The sequence below is a fragment of the Lepidochelys kempii genome, chromosome 10 (assembly GCF_965140285.1).
Source record: "Lepidochelys kempii isolate rLepKem1 chromosome 10, rLepKem1.hap1, whole genome shotgun sequence".
Lineage (NCBI taxonomy): Eukaryota > Metazoa > Chordata > Testudines > Cheloniidae > Lepidochelys > Lepidochelys kempii.
Window position 1 is genome coordinate 18,169,599 of NC_136389.1, and position 20,210 is coordinate 18,189,808.

The following is a 20,210-nucleotide window of genomic DNA, read 5'->3' on the forward strand; positions in this document are numbered from 1 at the left end:
CATTTCTGTACAGCTGTGGTTCTCAACCCACAGGCTTCTTGCAGCCCAATCAGCACAAAACTGCAGCCCATGTGACACTCTCAGGCCCATAAGGGTAGTATATATATTGTGTGGACGTGGCCCACATAACACATAGAGAGGTGCATATGCGTAAATAGGTGGAGAACCACTGCTGTACACAGTCTTAGTGACTGCCCTGCATCTTATATTTATGATTTGATGGATTTTACAAAATGAATAGTTTGGTGGTGTTACTGGTTGTTAGTTACACGACTGAGAAAAGTTATAGGTATCTTACAGTATATAACACAGTTTTCCAATTTTCTAAGCATACTGGAATTTGCAAAAGCTGAGCTGTGCAATGAACCAGATTAAACAATGACTGCAAGTGACAAGTAAGAATGGATACGTTATAAAAAACCCAAACCAATGTAGGGTTGCCAGGTGTCCAGTTTTTGAGTGGAACGCCTGGTCAAAAAGGGACCCTGGCGGTTCCATTCAGCACAGCTGACCGGGCTGTTAAAAGTCCAGTCAGCAGCGCAGTGAGGCTAAGGCAGGCTCCCTGCCTGCTGTAGCTCCACGTGGCTCCCGGAAGCAGCAGCATTTCCCCACTCTGGCTCCTACGAGTAGGGGCAGCCAGGGGGCTCCGCACGCTGCCCCCACCCCAAGCACCGGCTCTGCAGCTCCCACTGGCCGGGAACCACAGCCAATGGGAGCTGCAGGGGCAGCACCTGCAGACAGGTTAGCACGCAGAGCCTCCTGGCTGTGCCTCACATAGGAGCTGGAGAGGGGACATGCCACTTCTTCTGGGAACTGATTGAGGTAAGCGCCACCTGGAGCCTGAACCCCTGCTCCCTCCTGTGCCCCAACCCCCTACCCCAACCCTAATCCCCCTCCCCCACTCCGAACCCCTCAGCCCCAGCCCGGAGCCCCCTCCTACACCCTAAACCCCTCATCCCCAGCCCCATCCCAGAGTCTTCACCCCCAGCTGGAGACCTCTCACCGCCCCCACCCCTGCCCCAGCCTAAAGCCTCCTCCCGCACTCTGAACCTCTCAGTCCCAGCCTGGAGCCCCCTCCTGTACCCCAAATCCCTCATCTCTGACCCCACCCCAGAGCCCGCACCCCCAGCCAGAGCCCTCACCCCCCTGTACTCCAACTCCCTGTCCCAGCCCAGCACCCCTCCCATGTGCTGAACCCCTCATTTCTGGTCCCACCATGGAACCCACACCCCCAGCCTGGAGCCCGTACCCCCTCCCATACCCCAACCCCCTGCCTCAGCCCAGAGCCTGCTCCCATACTCCGAACCCCTCAGCTCCACCCCTCGGTTCGGAGCCCCCTCCTGTGCCCCAAACCCCTCATCCCTGGCCCTACCCCAGAGCCTGCACCCCCAGCCAGAGCCCTCACCCCCTCCCGCATCCCAGCCCACTGCCTCAGCCTGGAGCCCCCTCCTGCACTCCTCATTTCTGGACCCACCCCAGAGCACACACCCCCAGTCAGAGTCCTCACCCCCTCCTGCACCCCAACCTCCTGAGCCAGCTCGGTGAAAATGAGTGAGTGAGGGTGGGAAGTTGGAGTGGGGATGGAGTGAGCAGGGAGCGGAACCTCAGAGAAGGGGCGGGGCTTTCGAGGAGGGGCGAGGCAGGGGTGGGACAAGGGTGTTTGGTTTTGTGTGAGTAGAAAGTTGGTAACCCTAAACCAATGGTCTGCTATAACAATGTTAATAGGGATGGAAGAATACTGGATTCAGATTCAATTTGTACATGATATTGCTGGTAGTGACAGGGTTCAGAATTATGCAGATTGTCTTATAGACAGCGTGGACCTTTTACACCAGTGGTGGGCAACCTGCGGCCTGTCAGGGTAATCCGCTGGCAGGCCGTGAGACAGTTTGTTTACATTTGCACAGCCACCCATAGCTCCCAGTGGCCGCAGTTCACCGTTCCCGGCCAATGGGAGCTGCGGAAAGTGGCGGCCAGCACGCCCCTGCGGCCCGCGCCACTTCCTGCATGCCAAGCTGTGACTAGTCTATCAGGATTCAGAATCAGCCGTTCAAGAGGCTTTGTCCTGAGTGGCAGCAGCCTGTTTTGTGGTGCAGTGATCGGATGAAGTGCAGTGATGTCTGGGAAATTTTTCCTGTCTGTGAGACTAATCCAGGACTGATTTCACAGAGTGCAAAGACCCACGCTGGGAGCGACCCAGTGTCAAGCTACTGTCTACATCAGCCATATGTAATCAAGTAGATAATCAGTTACCCTAAGGTTTGTTGTGGTACTAGTGAAGGGTTAGGGATCAGGATATTACAATTGCCTAGGTGCCCCACTAGCAATGATGGTTTTTTGAGCAAGGGCCTAGACAGTATTTGTTGAAGCATGGATGGTGTGTTGCTCTCCAAAAGGAAGGCATTAACTATCCTTAATAATATGCCTAAGGCTTCTCTGCTAGCTTAAGCTAGCTATTAAGGGCTTGGGCTCATCTCACAGATGGTTGGCAGTAGTTCCCCAAGCGCATGCACAATCTCAATAAGAAACTGGCTGGGAAAAATCGTCTGGTATAGACAGTACATTTCCACTAATTTTTCTAAACACCTTTTAATAACACCCACTCAGCTGCCTGTTCAGTGCTGAGACTGGGCACAGTCATGTGCTTAGGTAGGGTTTGGACCTATCCTTGGTGCAGAGTACAGTGTGTAAATCCAGATTTAGATCTCCCCTGGGCAGTGCCTTCCTGGCCAGAGGGAATTACCTGTGTATTGAAGATTCAGATTACAATGCTAGTCTCTTAGTATCACAGTTATAATGTTTGCAAAGAGTCCTGTGGCACCTTATAGACTAACAGATGTATTGGAGCATAAGCTTTCGTGGGTGAATACCCACTTTGTCGGATGCATGTAGTGGAAATTTCCAGAGGCAGGTATAAATATGCAAGCAAGAATCAGGCTAGGGATAACGAGGTTAGTTCAATCAGGGAGGATGAGGCCCTCTTCTAGCAGTTGAGGTGTGAATATAATGTTTGAATTCCTTGGGCCGACAAGAATAAGTGCATGTTTGTGGGGGGTGGAGGGGGCTTTCTTCATCTTTCTTTGAGGTAAAACAAGAATGAAGTTTACCGTGGGAAGAAATGGAGAGTGGTGAATGGTTAATTTGGAGTCTGTGTGCACTGCATCTATTTATATTGCCATCTGTTGTAACCAGGATAAGGGAGTAATGATGAGGGTTCAGGATCAGGGCATCCATTCAGGGAGACTCATAAAGGCTGATGCTTTCCATCTCCTCAGATTTTAGGTTTGACTTATTGCCCTGCTTGATTTCTTTGACCAGGTTGGCCATCCCCAGTGGGGCCATCCCCAAATTTATCTCCTTGGCCTATGCAATGGGCAGGGTCTTCCCAGATGGACGGTCACTCAGCAACTCCAGTTGCCTCGCTAGGTCTGTTAAGTAGTGCACACACTCACTTTGCGTAGCCAATTGACTGAACCCGGCTCTGTGACCGGAAACCCTCTTTCATATTTCTTTTAGCATGGATTCCAAGGTGAGAAGGGATGGCTGTGATTACATAGCCTGACCTCCTGTGTAACACAGGGCATAGAACTTCCCCAAAATAATTCCTAGAGCAGATCTTCTTCTTTTTTTTTTTTTTAAATCCAATCTTAATTTAAAAATTGCCGGTGATGGAGAATCCATCACAACCCTGGGTAAATTGTTCCATTGGCTAATTACCCTCGCTGTTAAAAATCTACACCTTTAATCCAGTCTGAATTTTCTTGCTTTGACTTCCAGCCATTGGATCTTGTTATCCCTTTGTGTGCTAGATTGAAGAGCCCATTATCAAATGTTTGTTTGCTTCCCGTGTAAGTACTCCTAGACTGTGATCATCACCCCATAACCTTCTGTGTTAGGCGAAATAGATTGAACTCCTGGAGTCTGTCATTAAAAGGCACTTAAAAAAAAGTCTTTTAATCATTCTTGTGGCTTATCTCTAACTCTCTCCAATCTATCAACATCCTCCTTCAGTAGTGGATATCAAAGAAATGGCCATGGTATTCCAGCAGCAGTTAGTCCGTTACTGATCTGTTTCATGTGTGCCACGTTAATTTTGTATGTTCTGGTTGTTTAATGAAAAAGTTGTGCAGTGCCATGTCACGTAACGTTTTGTCTGCCTAAATCTTCCAGGTTAACCTTTTGTCCCTCACCTATTCATAAAGCAGGGCTGTGGGCACTGCCAGAAAATCCCTCTGCCGTAGGCGCTGCTACCATATTCTTCCTGTTGGTTGCTGCTCCAAATACTGACTGTGTTTCCCCCCATGAAGGAGTTCATGCAGGTTTGAGAGGAGATGATGCCATCTACCCATCTTCTCCCTCCCAGGCTAGCCACTCCCCTCCCAGCCTGGACCCACAGACATACAGTGGAAAGGTCACTGTGCAATCAGGGGGGTGAGGCAGATTCTGCCACACCACCTGGCTTGTTCCCGAGGTCACTAATTTTGGCTTGCGTTAGCAGAATGGAGAATGTGGGTTTAAATACACAGGAATTATGTTACTCGCTACTGAAATGCAGTCACCTCCAGGGGTGGAACCAGACAATTAATTAATTAACCCACAGTGATGCTAAACATTAATTTAGGGCATAAAGTGGAAAAGAATGCCATATTCAGTTCAGATCTGAAGTGCAGAGCTTTGCTCAATCTACTACATGTTTACCTGTGTTTCAAAAGCATCTCTGTCATGTAGTCCTGAAACGTCAATAAGAACAATATAGAAGAGAAACTACTGCAGGGGAATCTGAGTGGACAGAATGTAATTACCACAGTTGGGATTGGACCAGGATACCAGATTTAATGGCCCCTACTCATCTTCTGCCCTAGGATCTTTAATGAGGGAAGTCAAAAAGGGCCTGTATTAAGAAGCAGGAGCCACCTCTGTGATGTCCTGCCGCAGGCCGCAGGTGGGATTAGAGTTTCCCAGCTGAGGATGGGGGAGGGTGGCAGGAAATGGAGGGTCCTTACCAAACCTAGAAGGAATGCCGAGGCTTTATTTACTTCTGGAGGGAGCTCTCCTGAGCAGGGGAAGCCTCCAAACCTGCTCGAGTTTTGTTCTGAGTGTTATGGTTCATTTCAGCCCAAAATGCCACACTCAGCTGGAACTGTCACATTTTGCCTAGTTTCCCCCTGAAAAATGATTAACTGGCCAATTTCACTGGAATCCAAGCCCCAGTTTGTTCAGTGCCCTGCCCGGGTTTACCTGAAACTTGACTTGGGTTTGTATACTTTGGCAAACTTGCCTCTAATTTCAGGTTTGTGACAGACATTTCCCACAACACTAATTGCTGTTGTAATTTGTGTCCACTTGTGGTTAATAACATCTCTTGCGGTGGTGCCTTTAAAAGTTCTTGTCCTTTCTGTAGTGATTGTGGACCATTGTCTCTCCTATTCCTTGCTGAGATGGGCCACACAGATCAGATCGGGACCTGGGTCTGAACTTCTCCAGTACTTGGATGTGGGAGTTTTTGGGGTGGGCTCAGCTCTGGTGGTGAGAATAGAAAGATACCATGGTTATTGCAGGTATCAGAAAGGTGAATGTAAAACCAACAATGGTGCTCACTGGATACGTATTTTCATCACACTCATACAATAACAGCATCAGGAAGCTTCAAAGGCAGTGCATGTCAATCATTAGTATTTTAAGCAATCACTTTTAGGCAGCTTTTAGTAATATCTGCTCTCAGACACTTTTACTTGTTTCAGTTAAGTCAGTGAAAGTGGGATTAATGGATAAATAGCTATGTTTATATAAAGCTAAGGTCAGAACACAGTTTGCTGAATAGCAAGGACACTGGTAAGCCCGGCTCTCAGATAAGTGCATGACATGCTGCAATATCAGGGAGTAAGGGAACAAGCTCGTAAGTGAATGCCACCTCTGAATTTCCTCCCTATTGTCAGCTTATACCACAAAGGAAATGCTACTTAATCCCATAGAGTCTGATTCTCTAAGCATTCCGTGCCCACAGTTTCCAGGGTCGTCAATGGCAGTTCTGTGTGTGGCTGTTTTGCAGGACTGGGCCAGTATTTTGGATGTTAACCGCAGATCAGTCATGTTAAATTGTTAAGGTTAGGACTAGATGGAAAAACTTCAAATGCAAGAAAGGAAAATTACAGCTCTTGCGATTCCTCCTCCTTGTGCATCTCGTTGAAACAGTTCTGACAGGGTGACAACCCGTTCCTGCCTTGTGCTCTCGCTATGCCGATGAGGGCCCTTCAGCTGCTAAACACTCCAGTGCAGTTTATTCACATTTGCTCTTCCCATCACCTTACCATTCCACACACCATATTAGGTATGGTTTCAGTTTCTCCTCCTCAGGTCTCTGCTGGGGAGAGAGCATTCTCTCTCGCCAGAGACTGGTTCTCATTCTCCCTCCTGCACTGCCTTCCTGTGCTTTCTTAAACCTGCTGGGTTAATGGGCCAAGTTCCTCATTGGTCCTCCTCCAGCCCATTGTAATCCACTAATTAGGCCCTGGGGAGAATTAATTGGTGTTTCAGTGACCAGAGTGCTGGCTCAGTTCTTGGTTCCCAGCACTCTGTCACAAGCAGACTACGGCGTAATGATGGCAATTTTAAGACGGAACCATGTTCAGTGATTGATGTGTAAATATAGTGAAGCAAACCTACTAGCAGGGGATCGTATCCTTATTTATACCTTATTCAGTGCAAGGCCCCAAATGGTTCCTGAAGATGATGAAAATGGAATGTGACTTAAAATGTTTTTCTGCCATTTCAGTCCATTAGGGGATCTGTTTTTGTTGGTTGAACTGCAGTTGTCTCTCTAGCTGACTTTGCAGTTATATATTCTCATATTTCCTTTTCCTTGTAGAATGAAGTCGAGTTGGGAGAGCTGCTGCTATCACTAAATTACCTTCCCAGTGCAGGAAGACTGAATGTAGACATTATTCGAGCGAAACAACTTCTTCAGACAGATATGAGCCAAGGTTCAGGTAAAGGGCAGTGTATTTCTCAGATCACTCCTGCATGTTTGTGTGTGCTCTAAAATTGTCCTATATAGTTAGGCAGCCATTTTTTGATTCCACCTAAATGATTTGGACACTTTGTTCCCATTAAAATTAATGCATGGCTTTGAAAAGCTCTCATATATGTGGTTTTAAAAATATATATATAAATCAAACATTGAGAGTCCAAATCTACTGGCCGGAGCCTAGGATTGGGAACCAGGAATTTCCAAATGCTATCCCTGCCTCTGCTTTTGTGGTTTAGGATTATTTCTCAATGTTTGTGCTGTGCTTTGCAGACACAAAGTGTTGTGTGAGTGTTAAATATAAAGGCGGTTTAATTCTGCAAAACTTGTTCTGCTGTGTGATTTTTGACAATGCCCACTCACCCCTCACCTGAGTATGGAGAAAGGTCTATTTCATCATTCTAGCAGCTGGTGATTCTCCCTCTCCCTCACGATATAGTTCCCTCACTCCCTACTCCAGCTGCTGCTGTTGTCAGACTATTGACATCTGTCAGTGAGAACAACATACCTGGCTTTTGTCAAGGTCACCATTTGTTGCACTCCATGCAGAGTCAACAGAAACATTCTGAATTCTGCTGCCTGAGCCTTGTACATCTCCACTGCAAGTCACCTGGTACCTTGACATGATAAGAGTCCAGATCCCTCCCCAAAGCTATTTTTCCTCCACAGTGCCGCTCCACACTCTGGTCCCAACTGTGCAGAACCTTTCTGAGACAGGAACATTGACTGGCTGCACCTGTAAAGCTGGAATTGTGTTTGTGTTTCTTTCAGATCCCTTTGTGAAAATTCAGCTGGTTCATGGATTAAAATTAGCCAAAACCAAGAAAACCTCTTGCATGAAGGGTACAATAGATCCCTTCTACAATGAGTCCTTCAGTTTCAAGGTTCCTCAAGAAGAACTGGAAAATGCCAGCTTAGTATTTACAGGTAAAAGCATTCTTGCTATTGATTTGATGCTATCTTGGCTGTCTCCGAGGTAAACAAATTAGCTGCCCCATGCATGCACTTTAGCCTACGCAATGTCTTCATCTTTTTCAGCAAGCTAACATTTATGGGACAGTCAGCTCTGTCATTTCTAGAGGAGCTTAATTAGCATCACGCTTCTCTGCACAGAAGCTTTCCTGGTGTTGTCACCTGTAATATGGAACTGTCTAGGAACTCACCTTGTCAGTTTCACTCTTAATTGGTGCTACTGGGAAAGCATTTCCACTGAGAAGAGAGGCAGGCTAATTGAACTGGGTCCTAAAGTGCTTCCTGGAGAAGTCAGAGGAATGAGAGATAGGTGGAAGGAAGTATCTGATGATCAACCTAGACCTTACAACAATACTCATTTTGCGACTCCACATAATTTTTACTTTGAGGATTGTGCACGTCTTGTGCTAGCCCATTATACCACTGTTATATAAATTGGTTTGTTTATGGCTGTATTTTTAAAGGGACACTATTAAGGTACTGAGCTTCCAAAGTAAGTGCTGAGATTTATTGTTGACTCTTTGGATTTTTGTAACACTCTGAAAAGAGATTGATGACAAATGTCCAGGTGGTGTTTTGGTGGTTTTTTGCATTGTTGAATTTGGGATTTGCTTACTTCAGTTATGAAAACATGCAATGGAAACTGACACACACAAAAGTTTCTCAGAGCAGGGTTAGATAACATAGTGGTAAAAATGACTGCTCCTGGTCTATGTTGTGGCTTATCTGGTTGATAGCACTGGAAAAGATGTATTATTGTGGAAAAACATTTAAGAAGTTTCTAAGGGCAGACACACCCTTGCAAACTGCAGCCTTCTTAGTAGTTGCACAGTATATGCAGTACAAGAAATGGCAGTGCAGGCTTCCATGTGCTACCTTTCAAAGTGTCTTAACCCAGACCTGAAGCATCTGTTTATATGGGTTTTCTATTGTAGCAAAAGGAATGAAGAGGGTAGTTTGGATTTTCATGCCTCTTCAGTCCTTGGCTTGTTGGCTGAGACTGCCAGTAAAGGGTATGGCTAGACTTCAAAAAAACACCCACTCCTGGCCTGTGTCAGCGGCCTCAGACTTGGGCTGCGGGGCTATAAAATGGTAATGTAGATGTCTGGGCTTGGGTCTAGCCTGAGCCCTGGAACCCCACAAGCAGGCCACCAGCCCGAGAGCCTGGATGTCTACACGGCAATTTTATAGCTCCACAAGCCCAAGTCAACTGACACGATGCCTGTTGTGATGATTTTATGGTATGGACATCTGTTCACTAAGAATCAGGCAGAGACCACTGGCTCATCTCAGTTGGCCACTGAACAGCCATTGGATGATGGGAATTTTGGTCTCTGTTGACCTCTGTCGGATTTGAACTAGTAACCTAGAAGTGAAAGGCTGCATAGCTCACTATTCGTCGACTGAGCAGTCCACTCTCCCAATTGTCTTCAGTAGTATGGGTTTGAATGATATTTCTGTGGGCAAACAAGTTGTAGAAAAGAACAGAGTTGTATAAAGACCACATCTGTTGGTCATATTTTAATACATGCTTTCTTTACCAGGAGGAGAAAATACCAAATTCAAGAATACAAAAAACCGCAGATGCCGTTTTGAATTGTTCTTTAACTTTCATTTCCACTTTTTAATGCCATGCTCAGAAGCATTAAAAACCAAATTCTGCTCTCGCAGTTGCACTGGGGTAACCAAGAGCAAAATTCATCCCCAAGCATTCTCTGTTAAATTGATTTTGTGAATGGTGACAATGGCTTTGCTAAAAATTATAATGCAAATAGGATTCGGTCCCAGTTGTTACACTGGACTAGATGGTAGCATTCATGCCACTGTGGTGCAGAGGGCAGCGTGGAGCCAAATGGTCCCTGGAGGAGCACTGTCTCAGGCAGGCACAGTCTCTCCCAGCGCTGTATAGGAGGTGAATTTTGCCTTAGACATTGCTCCCTCCATGGCCATGAGTCCATCTGCTCTTCACCCCACCTGCCCCCCTTTTGGCATTGTGGTCTCTGGGAGGAGCAGGAGTGAGCAGTCCCTAGAGCTGAGGGACCACAGGGGCTGCCACTGTGGGTGGCCTCTTCTGCAGCCTTGTAGAGATCCTGAAACTTGATGTGCCCCAGTCCTGCAGTCAAGCAAGGGCCATAAGCGGAGTTTATGCTCCTTGAGTTAAAGGAAAAGAGGGAAGGATTTTTTTTTCTTTTTTGTAATGTTCCGACAATGTTTCTGAGCCATTAAAAAGAGAATCTGCACCCAAAAATATTATTATAAAGCTCTATATTTCTTACATGGCAGAAACGGCTGTCAAGTCAGTGAAAAAAGCTGAAATTCAATTCATTAGCTTGTTTCCAAACATTTCATAACAAAAGTGATGCTGATCAGCATTTTAAATCTTGCCCTTCATGCACAGAAATTTCCACAGCAAAAAGGCTATATTTAAGCATGGCTTTACATGCAGGCCATCTTGAATGTTCCCTTTCATGTATAATGATGAATTTGTTCCTGGAATCTTCAGTCAGGTGATCTCTTTCTTCAGGAGCACAATACTCCAGTCCTTACCTACAGAATACCAGCTCCCTATGATCAGGAACAAGGAATGAAATACAACGCAATTCATTAGAGCAAATGAAGTTGGTGTCAGGTGGTTGGATGGCTGACCTTTTATTATGGATCCTTTTTTTTTTATAATGAGTTAATCAAAAGATAACTGATTCATAAAAATAAACTATCACATGTTCTTACACAGCAGTTAGATTTAACTGATGATCTTTGAAATGATCACATCACCGCGTTGTACCAGAGCGCACAAAATAGTCATTTTTGAAATCGCTGACCTGTGATTATCTACTACTTCATCAGAACACAGTGGCATGGAGTACATGTCCTTGACGAGATCGATAGGGCCAGATTCTGATAACCTTCCTCATGTTGAGTAGTGTATCACTCTGAGTAACCCTGTTGCTGTTGATATTGCAGTAATGCCTAGAGGTTCCAGCCAAGATCAGGGCCCCATTGTGCTATACGAACCCATGGTGAGAGACGGCATCTGCCCTGCAGAGCTTACAGTCTAGAAAAGAGAGAGACAAAGTGTGGAAGGGGAAGCAGAGCAGAGGAACAGAGGGTGAACTGACTTGCCCAAGGTTACATCACAGGTCAGTTACAGAACCAGCATTAGAACCTGCTCTCATCCCCTAGCCACAAAGACTACGCTGCCTTTCCATTGTCCTATTCCGTGCTAGCAAGGGGTATCAAAACCTGGCCTGTTATGAAGAGTGGTGAAGAAGGAATCCTATATAGCCACGTAGAAGCAAGTGGAGAATGGATATCCAGAAGCAATATCATGGAAATAACATAGTCCAGTGGACTTGGTGATGGTAAGGACTCTGGGCCAAATTCTTTGCTAGTGTAAATGGGCAAAACTCCATTGACATCAGTGCAGTTGCATCCATTTAAACCAGTAGAAAATTTAGTCCAATTTCATGTCATGTCAGTGTGTGCTTTTAAATAAATAAAGTTAAGCAGCTGTGACTACTCCAAGGGTGGCTGCATTTCTGTGTTGGGTAAGTGTTCCCTACATTGCCTTTCCTGAATCACTGGGGTATAATGTGGCTTAATTGGTTCATTCTTGCAAAGTGCTTTGAGACCCTCAAATGGAAGATGATCTAGAAGTGCAGATTATCATTAGTGGAGTTGAATTTCTGTCTGAAAATGAGAGGAGCAGAGCCCAAATCCTTTGCTTATTTTGCATGTATGCACAACAGGAACTAAAGCCACTTCCTTTTTTTCTTTTAGGTTTTGCTTGCTCTAGCATCCCTTAAGTCAGTTAATTAAATTTGCTGATGAGAAAAGAGCCAATTAAAAAGGAAAGTAATCATGCGGTGAAGATTGGCTAGTGATACCATGAAGGGATATAAATCTGTAAAAGCACCCAGGCCAGCCAGTAGCCAGATCAGATTTATTTGAGCATAAGCTTTTGTGGGTAAAAACCCCACTTCATGGCCATGCAGCTGAAGAAGTGGGGTTTTTACCCATGAAAGCTCATGCTCAAATAAATCTGTTAGTCTTCAAGGTGCCACCGGATTCCTTGTTGTTTCTGTGTAGCTGGTGATCGATTCAGAAGTGACACACTATTTGATTTAGGATATACCCATGCTGTAGCTGGGAGGTGTAATAGATGTAGCAGTTCTAGGTTTGACTGAGCTAGCCCGCTAAAATGAGCAGCCTAGCTGCAGCTGCGTGAGTGGCAGGAGAGGCTCGCCCCCACAATACAATCCCATCTAAAACCCTAGGTGTGTGCTCGAGGTCACTAGCCTCTCCCACCACCCATGCAGCCATGGATATACTTCTATCTTTAGTATGCTAGCTTGCTCAGTGGTAGTGCAGATATATCTGCCCAAACTGGAAATTACAACTCCAGCTCCAGTGCAGATATACCCTTAGAGCAATAAGACTTTTGCGTGTATTTTTCTTGTGTACATTTATTTAAACAGCATAGTTTTCAGTGTACTATGGTGGGAAGTGCATACAGCTCCCATTACTTTTAATGAGAGTTGAGTGTGCAACATTGCACAGACGACGCTGACAAATGAATGTCTCTTTCCCTTTGTGCAAGTCTCATTTCTGCAAATTCCCCCACCACGCATACACCTATACCCCCCCACACACTTATCATACGATTCTCTCTACCTTTGGATTGAAAATATGATTTGTAACCATCATGTTTAAGCACAGCATTGGATCTACCTACACACAGATGAACCGTGAGTTTGAACCCTAGTGTGGTTGACTTACAATGTAGCACCCTATTTCTGATTGACTGTTATATGCCAGGTTGAGGCATCGCCATGGGCAGCTGTCCCATCAATGTAGCCTGTGCTGCCACTGAGGAAGCTACAGATGCTAATGAAGATGAATTTTATTAGCAGCTAGCAGCTGTGATGCAATCTGTTCCACTGCACGACGAACTTATTGTACTCGTAAATATGAACTCTGCACCAAGTTGTCCCAGAAATGGCTTCAAAACCGTTCTTGGGCCATTTTCCTCTGGAACAATAAATGACAGCTCGGTGAGATTACTCTTCTTTTGTGCTTTTCATAGCATTACCAACACTGGCAGTTGGTTCAGGCACCTAGATATCTGTCAAGAGATGTGGATATTTGATGATGGGTGGACGAGGGAGAAGCTGGACCATATATTGATCAGAATCGTAGTATAGTAAGGTCATACTGGGTCTACAGAGGTGCATAAGCCCTGGCAAATGCTGATCATTGTCACTTTGTTGCTAAAATGCCAATTACTCCTCTATTTTAACATAAAAGTGTCCTCCTCGTGATACATAAAGCACAAGGCATCTGTAAAAATTCAGTACTTGCTAATAAGTAGTCTGTCTCAGTGGAAAAACAAATTAGACACACTTGGCACTCTCCCAGATGATGTAGAATTAGCTTGGACAGTCATAAGCACAATCATCTGAACAGCAGTAGATGCCATCCCAGAACTGAAATGCTACAAGTGATGCCTCCAGCTGTACAATGGGACGTTTCAAATATTGCAAAAGAAATAGACAGTGCCATGACTATAATGTTTACAAGGTATTTTTTGAGTGTGAGCAAAAGTGCCTCCTGAAGCTTATTTTGAGAACTTGACAAAAGAGGCAGAAGAGGGAAGGAGACCTAATAAATTTCGACAGGCATTCAAAGCTATACAGTCATTTCCATCCAAAAATGAACTTTTTGCAGGATCTTTGCTGACAAACAAGGCTGATGGTAAAATGTACTTTATCCAAGAAGAAGTCCTGCAAACTTTTGTAAATGCACCTACATTGGAAGAGGTTCACTCTAAAGAAACTGCGAAGCGGGCATGCTACCGGACCTGACAGCATAATGCCTGAATTTCTCAGATGTGCCATAGAGCCTATAACTGTACCATTACACCAACTTTTTGTCTGGGCTTGGACTACTGGGAAGTTACTAGCAGAGTGGAAGGAAGGGATCGTTATTCTGCTCTGTAAGTGGGGAACAGCCCCCGCATTGAATGTGGTAACTATAGGTCAATTGACTCTGCCCTCTGTTCTTGGAAAAGTCATCACACATGTCCTACTCACCTGGCTCCAGCCTTGCCTTGTGAAACTCCATCTCCCAGAGCAATTGGGCTTCACTGCCAGGCAATCCACAGTGGATGCTATATTTGCTCTTCATCTTTTATCTGAGATCCATCGTGAATTTAACTGGCCTTTGACAGTAGCATACATAGACCTAAAGGCAACCCAGTAGTGCAGAGAAATTGAGCCCTGTTTAGCTCATGGTTTTGGGTATTTTTGAGTAAGACCTTAAAAGCTGAGATCCTATTTGCTCCTTGTAAATATAATATATCCCATGATGTAAATCCTTGGCATTTACAAGCCAAAATATTCTTCCTCCTGCTTCTGTGCAATGTGTTTTGTATTGGTCGTCTATCTGCTACACTGCCTCCACCCTTTCAGTGGTTGGTGAAATGATTCTCATAAGAATATACAGTTATATGTTATGTGCTCCACTGGAGACACTTTGTGCCTAGTTTTCAGAGGTGATAAGGAATGGGGGAAGGAAGTGGTCCCAGGCACTAGGACCCAGATCCACAAAGGTATTTGGGCCCCTACCTTCCATTGATTTCAATTTCAATTCAGTTGGAGCCTAAATACCTTTGTGGGTCTGGGCCTAGATGTCCGGAGGCCTCCATTTTTGGGTGCTGCATTTGAAAGTCCGTCAAAACTTCTAAAAATGTTGGCTGTAGTTTGTAAAGTGCTTAAAAGGTGCTGTTTGCATAGTAGCTGTTGATACTACTAATACATTCCACTACCTCTAAATATTCTTGCAACTAAAAGATAGCACGTCAACAGCTAGAGGAGAAATTTGTTTTATTTTGGCGCCTCAAACCTATTGACCAGGAGGTGTGCATTTGTATACAAAGCGTAGTAGAAATGCACCGTGTTTTTATTATCTTAGCCTTCTGTGCACTTGGTAGACAGCCCCCAGTGCTATCAGCCGGTTAATTGCACAGAGACCATGGATTGTCTCTATGCAGACAAACACAGCAGCCAGTAAAGAACGGTATGTTTCCCCCACAATACTTCATACACCTGTGAACATACGTGTTAATTGTCATGTCTCTCTTACTAAAGGAAAGATGGAATTTGGCCTGACCACCAGAATTATTGGCAGTTTATTTCAAGTGGAGCCGTAGGATCATTGCCTGCCAAGTACACCAGGCAAGCAAAAAGGGAGCTTTAAACCGTAGAGATTAATACCTCCTAGTGCATTTATGGATGCCAGTGTTGGGGATGTAAAGATACCCACTCACCTCAGTCAAGAGCGATGCTGGAATTTGCTGGACTATACTTTTTAATCTGAGTTTTGATCATTTTCCAAAACAGACTTTATTATAAAGTAGAAAGAAAGTTCTTAGAATCCAAGAAATGTGGTCATTCAATGCTGTAAGCTAGTTAATAAGTATTATTGTTGTTAATATTAATAATATTTGCATTGCAATATTGTTCAGATGGCCCCCAAAGGACTAGTCCCTCCCAGGCAAATGGCCTGTTAGTGACTCATTAACATCTCTTCTTCACTTACCTGATATAAAACAATAATTCTTTGATACCTCCAGTAAGAGAATATAGGCAACCATGTGATCCTTCTTCTGTCACACTTCTCTTCCTTCTCTGACACATCCATGTTGTGTCTATTTAGATTGTAAGCTGTTGGCGCAAGAAATGTCTTCTCCGTTATGGCTGTACAACACCGAGCACAGTGGGGCCCTGCTTCTGACTTAGGCATCAGAACACGGTTATAATGTAAATAATAGTTAATAATTGCATTGTGCTAGGCACTGTGCAAGGACATAGAGAAACAGAAACATGGGGCCTGATGCAAGGAGTTTACATTCTAAACATGAGTCTGTGTAACAAACAATAGGAGGTGAAGTGGGGAGATTGCTCTTAAAATGGATGCATAGCAGGAATCCTCTTGCTGCACCCTAAAATGTAAAATACAGCAGAGCACTCTTAAAAGGATGTGTTGTAAAGCAAGGGCGGGGGAGGGAGCTTGTGCCATTTTTGCTTGTCGGCACTGTATAATTGTGGATTGCAGGATCTGGCTATAATTTTTGGTATGTGTATGTTACCGTCAGTGAAATCCTTTTCTTCTAAATTGTTTGTAGATTTCAGTCTGGCTAGCTCCACTTCTCATGGTGCCATTTCTCCGTACACTATGAGGGTACAGCTTTTAAAGTGTCTACGTCCCATTTTTAATGGTGACTTAAGGCCAGATTTTCCAAGATATTTAGGTGCCTAATGATTGAGGGGGGTGCCTGATTTCAATGGAAATTAGGTACCTAGGTGCTTATGGAAACTCCAGTAGGTGCCTAGCTGTATCTGCATCTTCAGATGCCTAACTGCCTATGACACCTGGCCCTTAGGCTCCTAAATCACTTAGGTGCTTTTGAAAATTTTACCCCAGGGCTCTAAATTAACTTATACTTAATAGAAACTGCTTTGGCTAAAATAATAATCAAATTACACTGCCCAGTAGTAAAACAAACCTGCTTCCTCCCCCTGGCCAAGGAATATTCAAGGGAGATTTAATTGCAGCTGAATTTCCGCAGAATATTTTTGGTTTGGGTTTTATTCTTGTTGGTTTGGTTTTGAACATCCACATATTATTGAAAAAGATTCCTACTGTTTGTGTTTAAGGATATTTATTCCTTTTTTAAGCCATTACAACCTGATGAGAAGAACTAGCACGTCCATGAAATTCGGTGTTGCTGTTGGTGATAGATACTTGTTTTAGGCACAGGTTCTGGAACTAGAGATGCTGAGGGTGCTCGGGCTTGAAGTGGTTTCCATCATATACATGGTTCGCAGTTTGGTTCAATGGCTGACAGCATCCCCACTATAAAAATTGTTCCAGCACCCCTTGTTTTAGGCACTATATTGTGACACGGAATACATGGACACTAATGGCTAGTCAAGCTTAACAGTGAAGTAGTGTAATCTGTCACTATTCTACATCTCAAATTATTAGTGATTATTCTACAGGCTTTACTTTGCCTGTGTTGTACTCTAAACACTTCATAGTAGGACGCTTGAATGAGGTAGAGACCTTTTCTGTGCGGGACATATTCAGTGGTGAGGCTTTACTTGATGTTGTTCTAGTTGAGTGAAAATGTGCTTAGCATACTGCTGAACCAGAACACAGGGTGCTGGACCAAATACCCTGGTGGTGTAAGCAGGAGCAATGCATTGACATTAACAGAGTTGTGCCTGTTTATGCCAGTAATGAATATGGCCCTTTATCTGCAGATAAAGATTGTAAATAGGGTATGTGCCAAAACCAGAACCATTTATCTGACTGACATACCCAAAGTTTTGGAAAATGGATCTGAACCCTCCTTGATTTGCAAAGCAAAAACACCCTGGCACAAAGTTTTGTAAAAACAAATGCATCCACTCCCATTTGGCCCATCTGTGATTGAAATGCAGATTGAGAAACAAGATCTGTATATCTGAACCTTGGGACTTAGATAAAATCAGACCTATCACTGGTTTAATTTTTGGAAAAACAAAACCTGATGGAAAATCATTCTCACTCTTGTCCGTGCCTCATAGCAATCCCAGTTAATGGAGTAGGCCTTCTGCCCTCAGTACCTCTGGCCATATTAGAGTGGTGATTATGATGTGTATTTGAATGGCAAAAAAATTAATCACATGATCAAGACATTGAGATATTAGTGCTTTTCACTGGTATTGTAATGATAAGGAGCCAAATCTTTAAATTTTCCAGTTAGCTTCATATGTTGAAGCATGAAATTGGCCTCAGCTGCAGGCATGACCAGAGATGCACCTGAATTTTGAGCTGCCTGAATACAGTATGTGGAAACTTGACCTTCAAACATCTAAGTAGTTAAATGTCAACATCCCCTTTAACTGCCAGTTTGCAGGGGTTGCAAACTGTGTTAGGGGTGGGGCCGGAACATGTTTCAATGAGCATAGCTCATCTCCTCGACTTAGCTGTCTGTCAAAAATTTCTTCATGCTTTTAGACACACAAGAGAGCCTCTTGCTTTCATACCCAAACAAAATAAACACCCCCCTCTCACTGAAAGCAAATCAAGCTATTTCTCTTCCAGGCTGGGAAACAAGAAAATGAGATTATTTCTATTTTAAAATACTTGCAAGGCGCTCTGATACTGTGGTGATGGGAGCTGTATAAGTACCTAGCTACAGACAGGGATAGCTATCTTGCTGCTAGGCAACCTCCATTGAAAATCACATTTCAATGCTGTCCCAGGGCACGCCTGCCCTGTAGCACCCCCCTCCTCTCCAGATCTAGCGTGGTGCTGCAGGTACTCCCTGCCTGAGTTTCTTTTCTCTCAGGACTCCATAGAGTCCAAAATGGTGTAAGACAAAATTCTCTTGCTGGGAGGATACTTTATTAAACACAAATAAACTTGACATGAAATCTCTCCCCTTGACTCAGGGTTTGCACAGCCTCCTCTTCTTGGGGCCTGTGGACTTGGGGAGTTCTGCTCCTCCATCGCTGTGAGCACCGCACTGGAGCTGAGCATTGGTGTATGCCTACACTGCAATAAAATAGCCTTAGCTGGCTGGATCAACTGGCACAGGCTCATGGGGCTCAGGCTGTGGGGCTATAAAAGAGCAATGTAGAGGTTTGGAGGTGGGCAGGAGCCTGGGCTTTGGAACCTTCCCCCTCTTGTGGGGTCCTAGAGCTCAGGCTCCAGCCTGACGTTTACAGTGCAATTTTATAGACCTGCAGCCTGAGCTGAAGTCAGCTGACACGAGCCAGCTGCAGGTGTTTTGTTGCAGTATAGACATACCCTTGATGGCCTTTTATCAGGCTCAGGCTTTCATTATTGAATTCCCTACCTTGATGGGCTCATTCCCCTTAAATTAGCTCATTCTGGGTAGCCTGGGTCCAGTGGAGGTTGCTGTTTCTGAAACATCTGGGTTCCTTGTCTCCAAAGATTCTACATACCTGACTCACAAAGGCTGAAGCTGATTTCCATTAAATCTGTTTAGTGCTATCATAGGCAAAGGAAACTCCATTGATGTAAGTGGAGTCACTTAGGATTTGCACCCGTTGCATTTAGATCATAATTTGGCCTTTTATGTCAGGATTTTTAAAATACCCTTAACTCAACATTTATAAATGTGTGCATCGCACACCCTACAGCCCTTGATCTGAAGGTCTAACAGGAGCACACAATTGCTGTCAGCATCGCTCATGTTCCTGGCAGGTCATTCTTCCAGGTCCCTGAGGCTTCAGAATGTGTTCCTAGTGGTTTTGCTAGAACATGTAGGGAAAGTGAACAGTGGTCCTTCGGGCGCAATGTTGGTAGGTCAGGGACATGTAGGCAATAAATGGGAAATGGTCTTAACCCCTAGTAGGAATTCATGCAGAATGGAAACTGCAAGCTGAGACTTTCTTATAAAAATAATAGCTAAAAATTAATTAAATAAACCGAAGCACAGCACAAAGTGGCAGGCAATGTATTTGTTCTAGTCTAACTAAAAGTGTAAAAGGCAAGCTTTCTAAATCCATCTGGCCATGGGAAAGCAGATGAAGAAAGAGAAGCTACATGATGATTGGAGGTCAGACCAGATGATCACAATGATCCTTTACGGCCTTGGAATGTATGAATAAGCTCTGCCAGCAGGGTGCTGACCTACCTATTGCAGAAGTGTAATGTGAATTCATCCTAGACATCAGGAGCAGTTGAGTGATCCTGTGGTTTAAATGAGAGTGATTGTTCACTGACGGGGCTCAGATATCATAGAAGCCCTCGGGTGCTGGACCCAGACAGGAGACTGAGAATGGAAAATACTCCAGTGGCAGTTCCCCAGCAAGGAGCTGGGATGCTGCTTGTCTTCTTTGGGCTACATGGTATCAGCACAACACTCTCTTGAACTCTGCTTCCAAGCTTGGAATGGGGACAGGTCTGAAAAAAACCCCCAGAAATCTGAGCTAAGATTTAATTATAAAGATAACCAAATTGGGGCTTTCCTGTAAAGGATGTATCAGTATTAACAGAATACAAACCACCTTCCAAGTTGCATATGATGCTGGTCTAATAGTAAAAAGAAATTTACACATGCCAGGATTGAATGATATATCCCTCTCCTGCTTCCTTTCCCTTCTCTCTGCACTACTGTTAAGTATGAACTCCCTTC

General features: G+C 44.4%; 1 protein-coding gene across 5 annotated transcripts in view; it reads left to right on the forward strand.

Annotated features, from left to right (window-relative positions):
* SYT17 (synaptotagmin 17) overlaps positions 1-20,210 on the forward strand; it is a 112,536-nt gene that overhangs the window by 70,279 nt on the left and 22,047 nt on the right. For 4 of the 5 annotated variants that reach the window (XM_073362318.2, XM_073362321.2, XM_073362319.2 and 1 more), the window contains 2 exons: positions 6,866-6,986; positions 7,796-7,951. In XM_073362318.2, coding sequence (XP_073218419.2) covers positions 6,866-6,986; positions 7,796-7,951 — 277 coding nt within the window. Of the gene's footprint in view, positions 1-6,865; positions 6,987-7,795; positions 7,952-10,960; positions 11,137-20,210 lie in introns of all 5 variants that reach the window. The other variant, XR_012161138.2, reaches the window with a different exon arrangement.